Below are 18,053 nucleotides of genomic sequence, written 5' to 3'. Positions count from 1 at the left end.
ACAAGGCACTTGAATGGTGCATAAATTTCCACAAACACATGGTGTACATTTTCGCTTGAAAAACCCTTAATATCATATGTGTTCAAAGGCACTCACGTGCACGCACGCACACCGGCGTGCTCCCAAACGCAGAGAGAGAGACACATATACTCACACAAGCACAAGCACATTAAATGTGGACAGAGGCATGTTCCTGCATGACTGCAAGATCCCACCACCATCCTTGATTTCATCACCCATACCCCATACCCAGACACTCCCATGTGCAAACCTTCCCCCTACTTGAAAGAGTCTTATTTTTCTTTTCAATCTTTGGTCAAAGGACAGAGCCCGGTTTTTTCTCCCACAATAATTTTATTCTCCCCCACTTTCACACTTGAAACTTTTCTTAATTCAGCTCACATGCATAAGTCCTCACATGACACCCTCTCCCTCTCTCTCTCTCATCCCCAAAAATTGTATATTTTTTGATATTTGTTCATGGAGATGGGTACTTCTTGATATTGCTTGTTTGCCATTGTTATGCCGTAGGCACACATAATAAAGTGCATTGCAATTTCAAGGAAATATAGGACTACCAAATTTGGTGTTTTTTTTTCTGTTGTATTCTGTCACCAAACCATGTGGTATTTCTTTGAGAAAACCCAGTATTTTTAGATTTTTTTTACAGGCAAGCTGGGTTAGGGAGACCCCTACCAGTTCATTTCCATGGATAAAAGAAGGGTTACAAACAGTAAAAATTTATCACTTATAGTGTGCCAGTCAGGTGGGTGGTCTTTCCATGGTTTAACCATCTCAGTAAAAAAATTGGTATATCAATACGCTTTCTGAATCTTAATCCTGTTAAAACTGTACTGCAAAAGGATAATTTCCTGAGGGCATTTCTGGAGGAAAATCCACATTTTTGAGAAAAGGTTTATTACCTTGTCTAACAATGGATAGGGGGGCGCCCCAAAGGGGTTTGGCACAATGGGATGGGACCTAGGCCGCTAGATAGGTGGTCTAGGCTCAAATCCTATGCATGTCACCCCTTGCTCAAGCCTAAGCGTGGTGACTCCCTACAGGCAAGGAATAGGAGATTTTACGCTGTCAGAACAACGACCAAAAGTATGGCAGGCAGATCCAGCACGGTTAGGTCTCTGATCCTTGGGGTGGTTTCTCCATGTAAACATATAAAAAAAAAATGGATAGGGGGCATTTTTGGACAGTTGCCTTTATCCAGGTTAGCCCATTCAAACCGGGCTTGGGGATCCCTTTGGACATAAAAAAAAACCCATCTTACACCAAAGTTGGAATTTCCAAAACTGGATTTTTGAGCCAACTTTGGAAAACAACTTTTTTTTCAGGTTTGGCCATTTTCGAGACGGATGGTGGTTGCAAGCCACTCAGAACAGTACCATCCTGCCTGATCTACGGCTGGAAAACAACCAAACTTCTGTTTTATGATGAGTTGAAAGAGCTATAAAGTTCCGACCATTTCTCAGCTACTATGGCCAAAAACCTGTGTTTTTAGCTCTGGGCCAATAATGAAGTAGATCTGATCTATATTATTGGATGAATAATCCACACATGAATCCGGCTTAGATTCAGAACAAATAATGTCCAATTTAATCAAATCTGGGTTGTATTAAATAAAGTTGGAGCAAGTCGCAGGCGAGCTTGACCTGACCCATTTTTTCTATTCCAAATAAAACCGACAGACTTCAATTCATTTATTTGTGAAATTAATGTATCATATTAGTTGTACACAATGTAATGGGGTTGTATGTGTCATATGATATAATGAATGGTTGTGTTTAATTTATTACAATGGGATGCAAATTAATGCGCAAATAAGTCCTTGACAGCAGTTACCTGAAAACATTTCCATGCAAGAAGTGCAATTTCTTGGAAGAAAACACAAAAAGAGCATTGCACTGGCAAGAATTGTTGAGATCCCAATAACTGTTAATGTCACACTTAATCAATTGCACCAAATCTTCACCATGAATTTTGGAGAGAGTTTAGTTTCTATAAAAGGTTTCAGCACCTCAGACTTATTCAAGTAACTGTAAAACAAAGAATCCAATCTTTACAACCTGTCACTTTTTTTTTGAAAGGCAAGCAGGGGTTAGGCAGACCTCTACCAGAACAACAGCCACCCCATGTAGCAGAGGGATTCGATCCTGGGCCTTCAGCTTGACACAGGACCCCGCTTACCACATGGGATGCCACCTCGGTGGTACTCATGTCACTCTTTAGATAAAAGCTTTTTCATCATAAAATTGCAGTCCTTTTTGATCCAAGAAACCACATACTTCTGCCAACCATCCACAGAATTAAAAATAGTTTGGCTCAATTAAAACAAATTTGAGAATCAGTCAGATAAGATGGTCACCGATACACTAACGAATGCACGGAGGTATGTCATGAAATGGTGCAGCTGCCTTGATGCCTAGAATAATAATGGGGAAAAAAATTTCATCAGTACATTAGAAATTTTTGGGCTTGATCAATAAGCAAAAAGAAAAGATTATTACTTTGAATCTGCATAATAAGGCAACAGATCCTGAAATTTGAGCCAAAGCAGGCCAGTTTGTTGAACGCTAACGTTCTCTGGTCCACGAAGGTATGCTTGAACGATGAATTCGTGAGTCCTTTCCCTGTTCAAACCAGAGCATGAGTGAGGATTTTTTTTTTATTCTCATTAAATTTCAAATGCAAAACAAACTTTTAATCACCTTCCTTCGTATTGTGATAGCCAGCATACATAGGCAGCACCAAAATACATGGAGACAAATGGCATGGAAAGATCCTCCACAGCCCTGACAGTGTAAGCTTTATAACCTACATCACTTGGAAACAGTAATAGAAACTATCAAACTCAGTGAAGCAACAAAGTATGCTCACAGAGATTAAAAACTTCACCCAATTCATTCTCGGCCGCAGTGACTAGATCAAGAAGATGTGAGTGCAGTGATTCTTCTATGATGCTTCATACATAATTTTTTCTCATACTTTTATCAATATTCTGCTTTAGCCTAGAAAGACCATGAGTCTCAGATGTAATGACCATATCTACTGCCTCCTCTTCATCAAGAGAGTTTTAAGATGCGAAAATAAATTATATACTTTTCAGACCAAGTTTAACTTGAACAAAATAATGTGTCACAGTGTCAGCCTAAAAATGACTTGAATCCGATATTATTTCAGCAAAACATTTGTGTGATTGACAAACTCTAGAAGAATGCTGGGCAATGTTATGATGAAACAAGAAGAAAATTGGTTTGCCTGTAATTAGAAAAAGAAAAATCCACATCAGTAACTTGGGACAACCCAAAACCACAAAGTTTATGTTTGATTCCCGCACTCCCTAATACCTCCACCCACATACACATGCACATGCATACTTTTTTTTTCAGGAGCACTTTGGTATGTTAGAGAATCATTCTGATCCCACTTCACAATTCAAAGATTCATTTCACCTTTTACTTGCATTCTCTAGGGCCTTCTCACATAGGCCATTAGGTTTGTGGTATTCTCTATCAATTGATTTTATTGATCTTGATCCTTAAATTCCTCATCCACGGCATGCTAGGTAAATTAGTTGCTATCTTGGCATTTTTTGTTCTTTAAATGATGTTATTTCCTAGATGTTTACAATGCACTGAAATGTGATAACTATATGAAACTCCACCTATTTTGACTTTTATGCTAAATAGATAACTTACAACTTTGCAAATGATATTGAAGGAATAAATTATGAACCAAGCAGAATAAACCTGCAATAGTCATCATGGAAAAGCAAGTCATTTGAGGAAAAAGCAGAAATTTAAGTGACTCAAAAGGGAAATGTATTAGGCAGTCATTTACAGAAAACAAAGTATAGGGTTCTGGGAAAAATTTAATAGTAACTGCAAACTGTCGAATGAAGTGTTCATTTTAGGTTGTTCTTTTTGTCTTTTGCTTTATCAATCCTCGTCCACTGATTTATCTGAAGATGCCTTTTAGTTGCATGTCAAAACCAGCACTAACACGACATTTCTTGAAGCACCATTCACTTTTCTCACAAATCGATATATGCTACCTCCCATAATTTTAGAGGAAGTCAAGTGCACTTCTAAAATCAAAGTGAAATGTGTTCTTGGACAGAGTTCCTACAAAACTTATCATGTTCCTATCCTTTTTACCTTTTCTCCAATCTGTTGAGTGATTATATATTGTCGTGCTACTGAATTATTTTCCCATGAGATGGTTCACAAGTGACAGCTAGCGTCATTGACTAGATAGACATCAATAGAAAGAGATCTATTTAAAACCCAACACTCTTGGTACTTGAAGAACTGAAAAATGGTGAGTGGGAAAATTATAGGACATCATTTCATTCAGAATGTCTAAGTGAAATGTGCCAAACATCAAGGTCAAAATAACCATTACAGGTATAGCAAGAAGCCAATAATATTTCATCCATATTCAAATCTGTTTGCCATTCACCTAGTTGAACTCCCAAGTCAATGAATGCAACAACGATTACAGCCATAAAGCAACAGAAATGACAATTCATATGGTATAATATTTTTATAATACTTCAGGATTGGACAATTATGCATACTTCTAGCTTACTTGTAAAGCCAAAGGGCAGTTGGATAGGAGATGCCCATGATTCCAGTTTTAGAATCCAGCCCATGAAGAAACCTCATGCTACTGATTTCAGCAAGAGTAGATAAAAATTCCTGCAAGTTTTCAAATTTGGAATACTATATGAAGATAACAATAGAAACATATGAAAGATCGTATACCATAAAAAATGAAAAACATTTCATTAGTAAAAGATTACATATGCCAAGAGAAATATAAAGCATAATCTACTTAACAAGTTAAAAAAATGGATTCATAAAATTGTCATGCCTTATTTACAGATAGTAACAAAGGCAAACACCAAGGGAACATTTGTTTCATGGAAAAAACAGCCATTTTCATATGAAAATGGCTGCCTTTCCCACCAGCGTTAAACAAGCAGGGCTGTGGGAACCACACGCTGCCTATGTTGCAGCATGTTGGGCATTGCATTTTCCCATGGCGCTCACCATTTCACATGAAACGAATTCCCCACCGGGAGGTGTGGGGAAGCCATTTTTATGAAAAGAGGGACACATGGCATTTTTTTGAGCCATGTGCCCCTATAACATGAAAGAGGATTCCCTCCCTTCCCATGTAACAAATGGGCCCTAAGCAGAATGTTAACCATAAACTAAAATGTAACAAAAATCAAAGCTTAAACTATCTAACGAATAAATCAGAATAAATCACGTGCATTGAACATACATTATTTTAGCCTACAGAAATAATATACTAGAAGAAAAACTTGGAAATGGAACAATGAATGAAGTGACAAACAATGAACACTAAACGAAATTCAAATTAAGGATAAAAGAACAGGTTATCATATGGTCATCATGGATAAGGGAACAAGATAATTTAGACAATAAATATTTAAGGCACATTAGCAGCTGGAAACAAAAAGTAACAAAATGGAAAGCAGACAGCTAAAACCAATGAAGGCTGACTGTCTAGTTACACAATGAACAAGAAAAAAAAAGAAACATCAAGAGCAAGCATCATATATATATATATATATATATATATATATATATATATATATATATATATATATAAAATCTCCTAAAGCAAAAACTAACCTTTGGTTCATGTTTAGCATGTTCTGTTGACTATTTTCATGTGTTAAAGTTGACTCCAACATGACCTATACCGTTTCTAAACCATCCTTATCTTCATTGATTGTAAGTTGATCATGCATAATTTTTATGCATAAATTCATACATTTTCATGCATGATCATGTGCGATAATCGTTTAAAAATGCTTGTTTGTGAAAGTTTTCATAGCTTTTTATCAAAGTGTAATTTGAGCAAATTGAGCCTCCTTGGAGTATTTTGGAGAAACTAATTAAGTTTTTAGAAAATATTTTTAGAAAGAGAGGTCTTTTGAAATATTGAAAATTTTACGGACTCTTTTTGAAAGAATTTCTAAAAACCTAATTAGAGACTATAAATAATATTGTTTAGAGAGGGAAAAAAGTTTTTTCCCTCTAGCCTTATGCGCCTCTCTCTCTCTCTCTCTCTTCTCTCTACTTTTATTTCTTCCTCTTCTACCCCTTGTTCTCTTCTCAATCGGTTGCCTACCCTATTCTTCTTCTTCACACTTTCTTCTAAACCTTGTCGTCGTCGATTTTTGTTGCCCCTATCGTCGGAGAGAGATTGGAGCTGCGTATGATTGCAATGGAGAAGCCATCTTCTTCTTCTCAACCCATCTGTCGGAGGTAAGCCGCAAGGTAAACTTCTCCCCCTTCTCCGTAGTATTTAGGATCAGTGCATGCATCATAGTTAATTTATTTCTTCATCATCATCATTGCATATAATGTAAGATATTTTTTGCAGAATTGTTACATTTAGGGTAGTATAAAGTTTGTTTTAAGCATCGCATAGTTTGTTATTATTGCATAGCGTAGGATGTCTTAGATTTTTTTTTTATTGTTCTTACTGCCATTGGACATAAAGTTTGTTTTAAGCATCGCATAGTTTGTTATTATTGCATAGCGTAGGATGTCTTAGATTTTTTTTTTATTGTTCTTACTGCCATTGGACATGCGTGAATAGATGATCAGATTTGTCGTTGTTGACAGATCGGATTGCTGATTCGATTAACAAAAATCGAGTGATCGGATTCCGATCACGTTGCACATAGTCCAGCGAACACGTCAACTGGTATGACGTGATTCTGCAGACCAGTGCATACAAGAAGAGTATGTTCATTGCATTGACAAGATCATTACAAATCAGCATTGACATGATTTTTAACAGAACCGTATATGTCTGTCGTGGGTTCGCTTATGTTTTTTTTTTTCGCAGTCTACCATGAATCACTGAGTAGCATTGATGTCTCGTGTGATTCTTGAAATCATGCAGAGCCGTGTATTCGACAGACAAGAAAAACCTTCCTATTGTTACTGAGTTTTGTTGTCGCTGATCTGAGTCACAAAGATTTTTTTTACGAGAGATCAGAGCGAGTAGGGGTTGATGCTGTTCAAAAGACTGTTTTATTTTGTAAGTGCTGAAACGTTTTCCATAAATGACATAACGCATGCCATTATGCGATTGATGTTAATTGAATTTTGATATGGCAACAAGAATGTTTTAGTTAGTTTTAGTAAGTTAATCACGTTATCTTCTTAAATCATTTTATAGTGCAATACTGCATCTTAAATTAGAATTAATAGGATTATTTCACAGCTTAGGGTAGTGTCTATTGTTTTTAGCTTGAATAGTTTACTTTCCATTCATGTGAGTGTTAGTTAATTGTTAATTTTATTTTAAGATTATAAGTCGGTTAGCATTAGTTTAAGTAATTGTTAGTAGTTAATGTGTATTCATGTTTTATTTGCTTAGAATAATACATTAGTTTAATTAGGTATAAATCATATTCACGTTTTTCTTCTTGTTGGTTGATTAACTTTGTTTGTTCTTAGTTAGTTTCATAAATTGTTCTTGTTAATTAGTTAGTCTGTTTTGCTAATCTGTCTTTTAGTAGTTAGGTTCATATTAGTTCTTGGCTATGTCACACGGACTCGGCTAAGGAGGCGCCGCACCCGAGTCGACACGCCCCGACACGGGTGCAGCTTCGGACACGGCCCGAACTTAGTCAACGCCGAGTCAGACTCGGTCAACGAGTCGAGGCCGAGTCCGTCCTTGTTTTGGACTCGGTCAACGTTGACCAAGTTTATTTTTGTCTATTTTTAGGACAAAAAATGTATAAAAACTAAAAAAAATATATCTTTTATATATTTTTTATATACTTCCGTCTTTAGAGAGAAAGACTGTGCAGAGCACAATCTTTACCAGACTGTATATATATATATATATATGTCCTTGTGTCCAAAAATTTTGAAATTCAGCTGCATCCGTGTCGCACCCGCACCCGCAACGGCACCCATGTGACATAGGTTCTTGGTTAGTTGATAGTTAGTTATGCTATTTTGTCTTGTAGTGTAGTTTGTCATTTTATGTTAGTTCAATTCATGTTTTTGTGGTTTTTCTTCATATTATCCTGTGATTTCTGTGCAGTTTTCTTCCGTGTTTTTGTGTTTAATGTTTTTTTATTTTTTACGGGAGAGCGTTCAGACATGCGGTGAGCCTTCAAACAAGCCCTCAAAGAGCCCTCTGAGATCCCAAAAAAGACCCCTCAAAAGGCCCTTCAGGCCCCTCAGAGAGCCCATCTAATGAAAACCAATAATGAAGGGACAAGAAGCTCAAGCACCGAAGACTTTTCCTCTTTTCGTTTATTTTTAGATTAGGATTTATTTTATTCTATTTATTTAATTCATTGGGTCTGTAATAAAACCATTAATTATTTTTTGTAAGTCTTCCGCAGAGGGCATCACTCATTCTTTTATTTAGTTAATTAATTAATTTTTATTTTCAAGACAACAAAAGTAGTTATGTGTGGAGAACAAAAGTACTTATCCTGTTCCCTGAGATCAACTCGGACTTCACCACTAGTGTGAACTGGTTTTTATTATTTGATGCACGGTTTGCACAAACTTTTTTATTGAAAATATTGTTTTAAAATGCTTTATTGAAAAAGTTGCATCATAAGTCATTGAATTTCAACTTCACAAAAATTGTCTTATGATATATCAGACATGAAACACTTCCCAACACGGTAAACAAACCATTTTAGACACATCTGTATGGTTAGATCTTGTTAAGATGTATATATATATATTTCTGTGTATGTAAACTGAAATACCCATCAAGGGTATTTCAATCATTTCACTTGTGTAACAAGTGTCAGTCCACTAGGGACTAACGTCTTTTTTATTTTATTTTTTCTGTTTCTTTTTTACTTTTCTTTTGTAAAATATAGCTGTTGGAGCTGGTCCAACTAGCTGTTGTACCAGCCCCCTTGTGTCTTGGAGTGCCTATTTAAAGGCACTCTCTCTCTTATATTCCCTAATGCTTTCTAAGCCTTTTCATAAGTGAAGATCATTATTTTTTGTGTGTTGTGTGTGCCCTTTGTGGCTTTTTGTATGCACATATTGTGTTTTTGTGATTGTTTTGAATGTTGTATTGTCTCATACTGGGCCATTGCTTGTGTAATTTTTTTGTTTGTTGTAATCCCTTTGTAGGTTTGCGATTTGTATTTCCGCTTGTTTCGTTACTGTAGAATGAGATGGGGGTGTACAACCACCTGTGAGTGTAGAGAGAGAGAGAGAGAGAGAGAGAGAGAGAGAGAGAGAGAGAGAGAGACGGCTGCACAATAGAACTCGTTAATTAAGATTAGGGCTTCTCTCTATATTAAATAGAGAGAGGCAAAACAGAAAAATTACATCTAAGTCCTTATGAAAATAATATTTCAGAAAACCTCTAATATAGGAGAACTTAACCTAAAAGCCACCTATTCTCAACACTCCCCCTCAAGCTGGAGCATAGATATCTATCATGCTCAGCTTGTCACAACATCTGGAGAAATTTGGCCTAGCAAGAGGCTTTGTAAACATATCTGCAACTTGGTCTTCAGACTTTAGGTATTTTGTAGTGATATGACCAGCTTGAATCATATCTCTTACATAGTAGCAATCAACCTCAATGTGCTTTGTTCTCTCATGAAAGACAAGATTGTTTGCTATATATGTTGCCGCTTTGTTATCGCACATCATGGTCATTGGAGAGGAAACCTTCACCTGAAGATCATTAAGAACAGTGCGAACCCATATCAATTCAGCAACTGTTTGGGCCATAGCCCGATATTCTGATTCTGCACTCGACCTGGAAACCACATTTTGTTTCTTACTTCTCCATGAAATCAAGTTGTCTCCCAAAAACACACAGAATCCTGTGGTAGACTTTCTATCTACTACAAATCCAACATAGTGAGCATCAGAATAGGCTATTATCTCCAGAGTTCCACCTTTCCTGAACAGTAACCCCTTTCCAGGAGAGGATTTTAGATATCTGAGAATCATTATGGCTGCATTCCAGTGTACCTCAGTAGGTTTGTCCATGAACTGGCTAACTTTGCTTACTGCTAAAGCAATATCTGGTCTGGTCACAGTTACATATAATAACTTCCCTACTAGGGAGCGATAGCTTTTGCTATCAACAGGTTTTGACCCTTCTTCAAACAACTGAACTTTATGGTCCATGGGAATATTTGCTGGTTTAGCTCCCAACATGCCCGTTTCCTTTAATAAGTTAAGAACATACTTCCGTTGAGACAAAACCATCCCTTCACGGCTTCTAGCAACTTCTATACCCAGAAAATACCTGAGTGAACCAAGGTCTTTTGTAACAAAGTGTTTTTGAAGATGAGCCTTTGTGGCTTCAATAGCTTTCACATCATCTCCTGTAAGAATGATGTCATCCACATATACCACCATAACAACTATGCCAGAGCTAGTTTTCTTTATAAAAAGTGTATGATCTGCTGCCGATCTATTAAAGTCAAAGCTTGACATCACTTCAAACAACTTTTGAAACCATGCACGAGGACTTTGTTTCAAGCCATAAATCACCTTTCTCAATCTGCACACCTTTTGACACTCCCCCTCAACCTCAAAACCTGGAGGTTGTTGCATGTAAACGGTCTTAGATAGATCCCCATAAAGAAATGCATTTTTCACATCTAATTGACACAAGCTCCAACCATGCTGAATAGCTACTGAGAGAACAAGACGAATAGTACCCATCCGTGCCACAGGAGAAAAAGTTTCAAAGAAGTCAATTCCATATGTCTGAGTATACCCTTTCGCGACTAATCTGGCCTTATACCTGTCAATAGAACCATCAGATTTGTACTTTATTGTATATACCCATTTACATCCAACAATGTCAACATCTGCTGGGGAATCAACTAGATCCCAGGTATGCTGAGAGACCAAAGCTGTCATTTCTTCTTGCATAGCCAGCTTCCAGCGATTATCAAGTGCTGCCTGGTGATAGTTCAGAGGAATGGTTTCAGCAGACAAGGCTGAAATAAACGACTTCATTTGATGTCCAATTCTGGCATGGGAGACATAATGAGATATGGGATATAAGGTGCATTGTCTTGTCCCCTTTCGTAGAGCAATAGGCCTGCTATCATCATCCTGAAGATCACTATTGTCAGTAGAACTTACCTCAGGAGAAGAAGAAGATGAAGGCTCTTGCGGAAGTGGAGCTCTACGCACATATACCAATGGAGGATTATTAAATCTAGAAGAGGATAAAGTTTGGTTCGGTAAGGAGGGCACAGATTCCAAAGGAAAAGGAGGGACAGGTAATGGAAAAGATTCAGCTGGATCAACCTGCAGCGGGGAACCAGAACTAGAGTAATATGGAGAGGATTCCAAGAAAGATACATCCGCACTGACATACTCTCGGCGAGAAATAGGATCATAACATCGATAGCCCTTTTGATTTTTTGGATAACCGATAAATATGCATTTTGTAGCTTGAGCGGCTAATTTATCACGGTCAGGGCCAAGTTTGTGTACAAAACAAACACATCCAAATATTTTTGGTGAGAAAGAAAAAAGTAGGGCATCAGGTTTTAGGATATGTAATGGAATTTGATCACCCACAGAAGACGAAGGCATGCGGTTGATCAGATAGCAAGCAGTGGTAATCGCATCACCCCAGTATAAGGCATGAACATTTGATTGAATCATAATGGTCCTGGAAACATCAAGGAGGTGCCGATGTTTTCGCTCAGCCACCCCATTTTGTTGAGATGAATAGGCACAGGAAGTTTGGGGTTGGATGCCATGATCTTGGTAAAATTGTAACAAACCTTTTGATTTAAACTCGAGAGCATTATCAGTGCGAACAATCTTGACAATAGATTCAAACTGAGTTTTTATTTCAAGAATTAGGGATTTGATAAGACTTGGAACTTCAGATCGTTCTTTTATTAAAAATACCCATGATAACTTGGAGAAATCATCAACAATAGCAAGATAATAACGACACTGAGTCCTAGTAGGAATCTTACTAGGACCCCATACATCTGCATGAAGGAGTTCAAAAACTTTATTACTAGACTGACTCTGACTCGAAGGGAACGAGCTTCGATGATGCTTGCCCAACTGACATGCTTCACACTGAAATGATGTGGTGGAAGGAATCTGAGGAAAGACCGACCGAAGCTTTGACAATGAAGGATGACCAAGACGACGATGCCACTGAACAAGACTGAATGAATGTTCCACTGCAGCATGAACAGAACCCATTGGATGATGTAGGTAGTAAAGTCCATTTTCTTCATAGCCTCCACCAATCTTCTTCCCCGTCAGCAAATCCTGAAAATGACAACCCATTGGATCAAATATTACTCTACAGTTTTGTTCTTTTATAAGACAACTAACAGAAAGTAAACTTTGAGGAAAGTTTGGAGCATGAAGAGCATTTTTCAAATGTAATGAGGAGGATATAGAAATATTTCCCTGACCAACAACCGAGGAGGAGCTCCCATCGGCTAATGAGACTCCAAGTTGAGCCTTAATGACCTTTAGATCTGAAAAAACACGTGAATTTCCACACAAATGTCTGGATGCACCAAAGTCAATAACCCACTTACTATCATTCGGATGGAGATGATTTCCGGTTGAATAGGCAACCCCAGCTATAGGAGTGGGGGAACTCAAAGGTCGAAGAACAATCAACTCATCATATTCCGCACGACTAAGGGTGATACTACTTTCATTTGCAGTGATATTCTCTGGTGCATTTGTTGCCTCAATAGTAGTAACATTTGCTTTAGGGGTATATGACTTTGATGAAGAAGAGATTGGCCGACCATGCTTATCCCAGCAACGATCTTCTAAATGTCCAGATTTTCCACAGAATGTACATTGAAGCTTTCCTCTGCCTCCCATACCACGTCCAAGTCCTCGTCCTCTTATATTCTGAATATTTCCACGCCCATAACTAGATGGGACAACAAGAGCAGATGACTGAGTCACAGGCTGAGATTATGACAGAGAGATCGCAAGTCTACTCAGACGATTGTAAGCATCAGCAAGAGTGGAAACATCTGAACCAGTCAACATTTGAACTTTTGCAACAGAGAAATCTAAAGAAAGACCTGTAAGAAAACGAGCAACCATGGTTTGTTCTTGATGATCCTTTTGCTTCGAGCAACAAAGAGGCCTGTGAGCATTAAGTCTTTCAAGCGCAGCTTTGACAGAGGCATAGTACTGGGCCAAGGTCTGATCTCCCTGTTGCAAGTTATATATTTCCTGTTCAACTTACAGGATACGACTCACATTCGTTTCTTGTGAGTATGTATCACGAAGATTGTCCCACATTAGTTTGGCTGTATTATAGTAGATCAATCCATCGGCAATATGGGGTTCGACACTATTCATGATCCATGACATAACTATGTCATTATCTTCATCCCAAGTGACATATTTTCCCAATTTCTCAGTGGGTTCACCTTCCAACAAAATATGTTTTCGACGATGTCCAGATACCGACATCATAAAAGTTCTGGACCACCTGGCATAGTTGGTTTCATTCAACCTTACGGAAGAGCCATATGAGAAGGGGTTGGCAAAAGCCTTATACTCCCCAATATGTTCCAGTTTGGAATCACATTTCGAAGTTTCAGCCATCCTAAAAAAAACAGAATACCTCACTTGAACAGCAAGTGTTCAAGAGGAATTTTTTTTTCCAACTCAGCAGGAAACCACACCTGCTGTTTCCACAGCAAACAGCAGCCCACACACGAAATAAAATTCAGCCCAGCAGGAAATCACACTTGCTATTTTCCACGACACAGTAACTTAAGCTACCATGTTTCCTTAAAAAAAAAACTCGACACAGCAGCCACATTCTGAAATAAACCAACCCACTAAAACAACTAAATTTCAGTTGCTGTTGATACCACAGAAATCAAGAACATTGTTGCAGTTGCAAACCAAAGTATTCACTACACCTGCTGTTCTCCAACATATAAGGCACGACATCAAGTAAGTATCACAAGTAATCAGCACAAAAAAGAAAGTTGCATTCACGGCAGAATTCTGATAACACGCAATCAGCATAGGCGAGAACTCAGCAATCACGGCAACACAGAAAAAAAATTTTTGCTGCTCCCAAACAGCAGGAACACACCTTGACAAGAACTCAGCAATCACGGCAACACAGAAAAAAAAGTTCTGTAACAGCAGGAACACACCTCGACAAGAACTCAGCAATCACGGCAACACAGAAAAAAAATATTTCTGTTACTCCCAACCATCAGGAATACCCCTCGACAGCTCACGAACAAAAAAAAAAAATCACGTCATAGTAGAAACAAGTCTCGGCAACACTAGGTCGCAGTAGATCTTCTCCTTAGATCTGACGACAGATCTGGGTAACATCCCAGATCTGTGATCAGATCTTCCCCAGTCAACCACCACCGAACCTGATTTTAAGAAGCCGTAGGGTTGTTGCTCCTCGTTGATGAAAATCACGCTCCCACGATCGAGGGCTCTGATACCATGTAGAATGAGATGGGGGTGTACAACCACCTGTGAGTGTAGAGAGAGAGAGAGAGACGGCTGCACAATAGAACTCGTTAATTAAGATTAGGGCTTCTCTCTATATTAAATAGAGAGAGGCAAAACAGAAAAATTACATCTAAGTCCTTATGAAAATAATATTTCAGAAAACCTCTAATATAGGAGAACTTAACCTAAAAACCACCTATTCTCAACAGTTACAATATTTAACATTTGGTGGCTAGATCCATGCACGCAAGAGGCATCTTGGTTCAGAATCACCATATTTTTCTATCTATATTTATGTATTTATGTATGTATGTGCGCATCTATATGTAGTATGCACAGGTAATACCATGTTTCATTACATGGTAGCAGAGCCTACGACTGTTAGGATTACGTGAGACTGCTCCAAAGATTGCGATTACAAGGAAAGAGACTTCTCCAAAGTTTGTGATTGCAAGGAAGGTTTCTTTTCCAACTTCTTTCTATTAAAATGGGCAAAAAAGAATCCATGAAGTGGTTGCATTAACCTAAAAGATTCCAATTATTTGATGTGGGCTGCTGCTATGAAGCATCATATCAAAGGAAAGAAGTTATGGGGACATATGAGTAGTACTTCATGTAAACCTAAACTCTCTCACCAAAATTGATGGTGAAGAAGAGAGAAAGCACTCAAGGATCATCAAAGTAGAGAATTGGGAAGCCAAAAATGCCCAAATTCTCTCTTGGTTCCTTAATAGTATGAAAGTCAAAATTGAGGCAAGTATAGTTAAATTAAAAAAGCATGTGAGGCTTTAAATTTTCTCAAGAAAAATGTTTGTGCAAAATGATTTGGCACTAAAATATTTTCTTCAAAAGAAAATTCATATGATTAAACAAGGTGATAAGAGTGTTAGAGATTACTATGGTACTCACTTACCTCTTTAGAATGAGTTAGCATTACTAGAGACCAAGTGGGATGGTCCCACTATTGAAATGATGCAAAAGCAACTCGAGGAAGAACATTTGTTTTCTTTCCAATACTGGTTAAGACTAGAGTTTGAGCAAGTTAGGTCAAATATCTTACATCGGACCGAAACTACCTCTATTTATGATGCTCTTGGAGAGATATATCAAGCCGAGACCCGACTTGGCATGACTAAGTAAAGAGGTTCTTGCCGTGTCAAGACTCGGTAACAATGTCAAAGCATACAAACCACCTCAACTTTGGAAAAATAACAATGGAGGAAGAACGTATAACCATGGAGGAAGAAGAGTAGTTATTTGTCATAATTGCCAAGAAGTGAGACACATTAGATAGGATTGTCCCAAACTCAAAAGAGAGGTAGTAACTGTTGAAGAAATACCACCCAAGGTAACATGAAATAAAGAGAACTTAAGGATTCTATTAGACATCTAATTGAAGTATTTCAACTATTCCTTAAGAACTTCACTTTTACTTCCAATGCTACTGTGTCTACTTCATCTCCTCCAAGTATGATTTCTTGGATTCTTAACACCGGTGCCTCCTTTCACATGACTCCTTTAGAATCCCTAATATTCGATTGCACAAAATCCTTTTATGATTCTTGTGTTTCTACGACTGCTTAAACTAATTTAGAAATCAAAACTAGTGGAACATTTTCAAATATTTCAAAAAAAAAAAATCAAATTTCTAAAGTAAGAGTTTCAAGACTCAATTTAAACTTACTATATATTTCTCAAATTTCGGATTATGGGTATGAGGTTTCCTTCTCATCAAAAAAATGTTGGGTGCAAAATCGTCAGTTAGGAAAGCTGATTGGGGAAGGACATAAGAGAAGAAACCTCTACTACACACTGTTTTCATCTTCCTAAAAATTCATTTTGTAATTTTGTTAAAGAAAAAAATATTTTTGTGTGACATCAAAGATTAGGGCATCTTAATATATCTAAATTAGCTCTTTTTCCTTTTTTGAAAAACTCTTGTTCCAAAGAGTTTACATATAATGAATGTATTCTTGGAAAAATGAAACCAAACCTTTTAAACTTGTGAATTCGGATGTATGTGGACCAGCTCCTGTCAAGTCAAAAGAAGGGCTCTCCTATTATGTTGAATTCATTGATGATTATACTAGGCATACTTCGGATCTATTTTTTTATGCAAAAATACGATGTATGTAACGACCTCAACTCATACCTGTGAAAAAAGTGACAAATTTTTTTTTTAGAACAAGTGTGGAAACATTCTTAGAAACTCGAAGCCCTTACAGTTTAACACAACCACCACCACAAAAGATCTTATACCTATCATCCAAACCAAGCACAAACTTTATTTACTAAAATGCATAAAGTCTGAAACATAAGCAAATAAATTGTAAACAAAGCAAAAAGAAGAGTCACGTTGTCCAAAAGAAACGTCTACCAAAAAATTGTTGTGCCCTCGTAGCTCCTTGCAAAGCAAATCACCTCACTAGGCTTCTCAGGCTACAAAAACCACAAAAGTAGGAGTGTTAGAATCCAAAGAATTCTGTGTACGAATCCTTCTAATAAAACATACAAATAAAAAGAACACATAAGATTTATGCAATATTTTAGAGGGATACAATTATGATAAATTCATAACTCAATTAACTATTCATGCAATAAAAAACATATAATAAACAATAATGACCATAAATTAAACAATAAAGACATTTAACATGTAGTAGAGAACAAACATCATGCATTCACCAATATATCACAATTAAGGAAACAAGTAAATATGCATGATCTAATGCATAGCAGAAATATACATGATTTCTATGCACATGCATGAAAAAATTATTATCTTTTATTAGAGTTTTTTTTATATGCATGTCCCTATTAAATGCACACAATTTAAGTTCCTCTTTTTAAATACTGCTGTCAGCGGATACTCCAAACGGGTAAAAGTTCCCGAAGTCAAGTTAGGTTCCCAAGGTAACTTAACATACAAGTATTTTATTACTGGGTTCCAAACTTAGCCCTCAACCGAAACAACCTTTAAAACATTAGACATCCACATCTAATGTCGGGGCACCAAGGACCTCCACATCCACAAGTGCCACTTTTTTGGTATATCAAAACAACAATTGTGTCTACACACCACCCCCAGGTAAAGTGGCAGATTCTTCCTAAAACCGTAGCCAGGAGAAGAACCTCAATATCGGGTTCAGGGGTAACAACAACGCGCACAAAGTTTTAGTATCCTCACAGTTCCCCAAAACTACAATGTCCAAGATTTTCATACTATAGAAGGAACATCAAGGAAGCGTAGATTACACAGTTCTTTTGTATTTCTTTTATCTTGTTATTAATTCATCTTCTTTAATTTGCAATTCAACATGTAGAATTAATAACACAAGCTCGCAAATCAATATTCGAAGTTCTTCATGAGACCACAACCCGTGGCAACATAGAATAGTGCAATTAGAACAATAATATCCCATTTGATTTTTGCAATGCATAACATCTCAAACAAAGAGCAACACATGCTTAAGGCTCGCACGACCTACGATGATCCATTTTGAACATCAATGCATTCTTATG

General features: G+C 37.3%; 1 protein-coding gene across 2 annotated transcripts in view; it reads right to left on the bottom strand.

The window, feature by feature from the left end:
• Positions 1-1,883: 1,883 nt before the first annotated feature.
• LOC149822752 (transglycosylase) overlaps positions 1,884-18,053 on the bottom strand; it is a 112,259-nt gene continuing 96,089 nt past the window's right edge. Inside the window, exons 9-12 of one of the 2 annotated variants that reach the window (XM_089980032.1) lie at positions 4,603-4,712; positions 2,721-2,834; positions 2,520-2,642; positions 1,884-2,434 (exon numbers count right to left, since the gene is read on the bottom strand). In XM_089980032.1, coding sequence (XP_089836158.1) covers positions 2,407-2,434; positions 2,520-2,642; positions 2,721-2,834; positions 4,603-4,712 — 375 coding nt within the window. In that variant the 3' untranslated portion in view covers positions 1,884-2,406. Of the gene's footprint in view, positions 2,435-2,519; positions 2,643-2,720; positions 2,835-4,591; positions 4,713-18,053 lie in introns of both variants that reach the window. The other variant, XR_016425734.1, reaches the window with a different exon arrangement.

The sequence above is a fragment of the Nuphar pumila genome, chromosome 11 (genome assembly GCF_984573655.1).
Source record: "Nuphar pumila chromosome 11, dmNupPumi1.hap1.1, whole genome shotgun sequence".
Classification (NCBI taxonomy): domain Eukaryota; kingdom Viridiplantae; phylum Streptophyta; class Magnoliopsida; order Nymphaeales; family Nymphaeaceae; genus Nuphar; species Nuphar pumila.
Note: the sequence above shows the minus strand (reverse complement) of the source record. Positions and strands in the feature narration are given on the sequence as shown.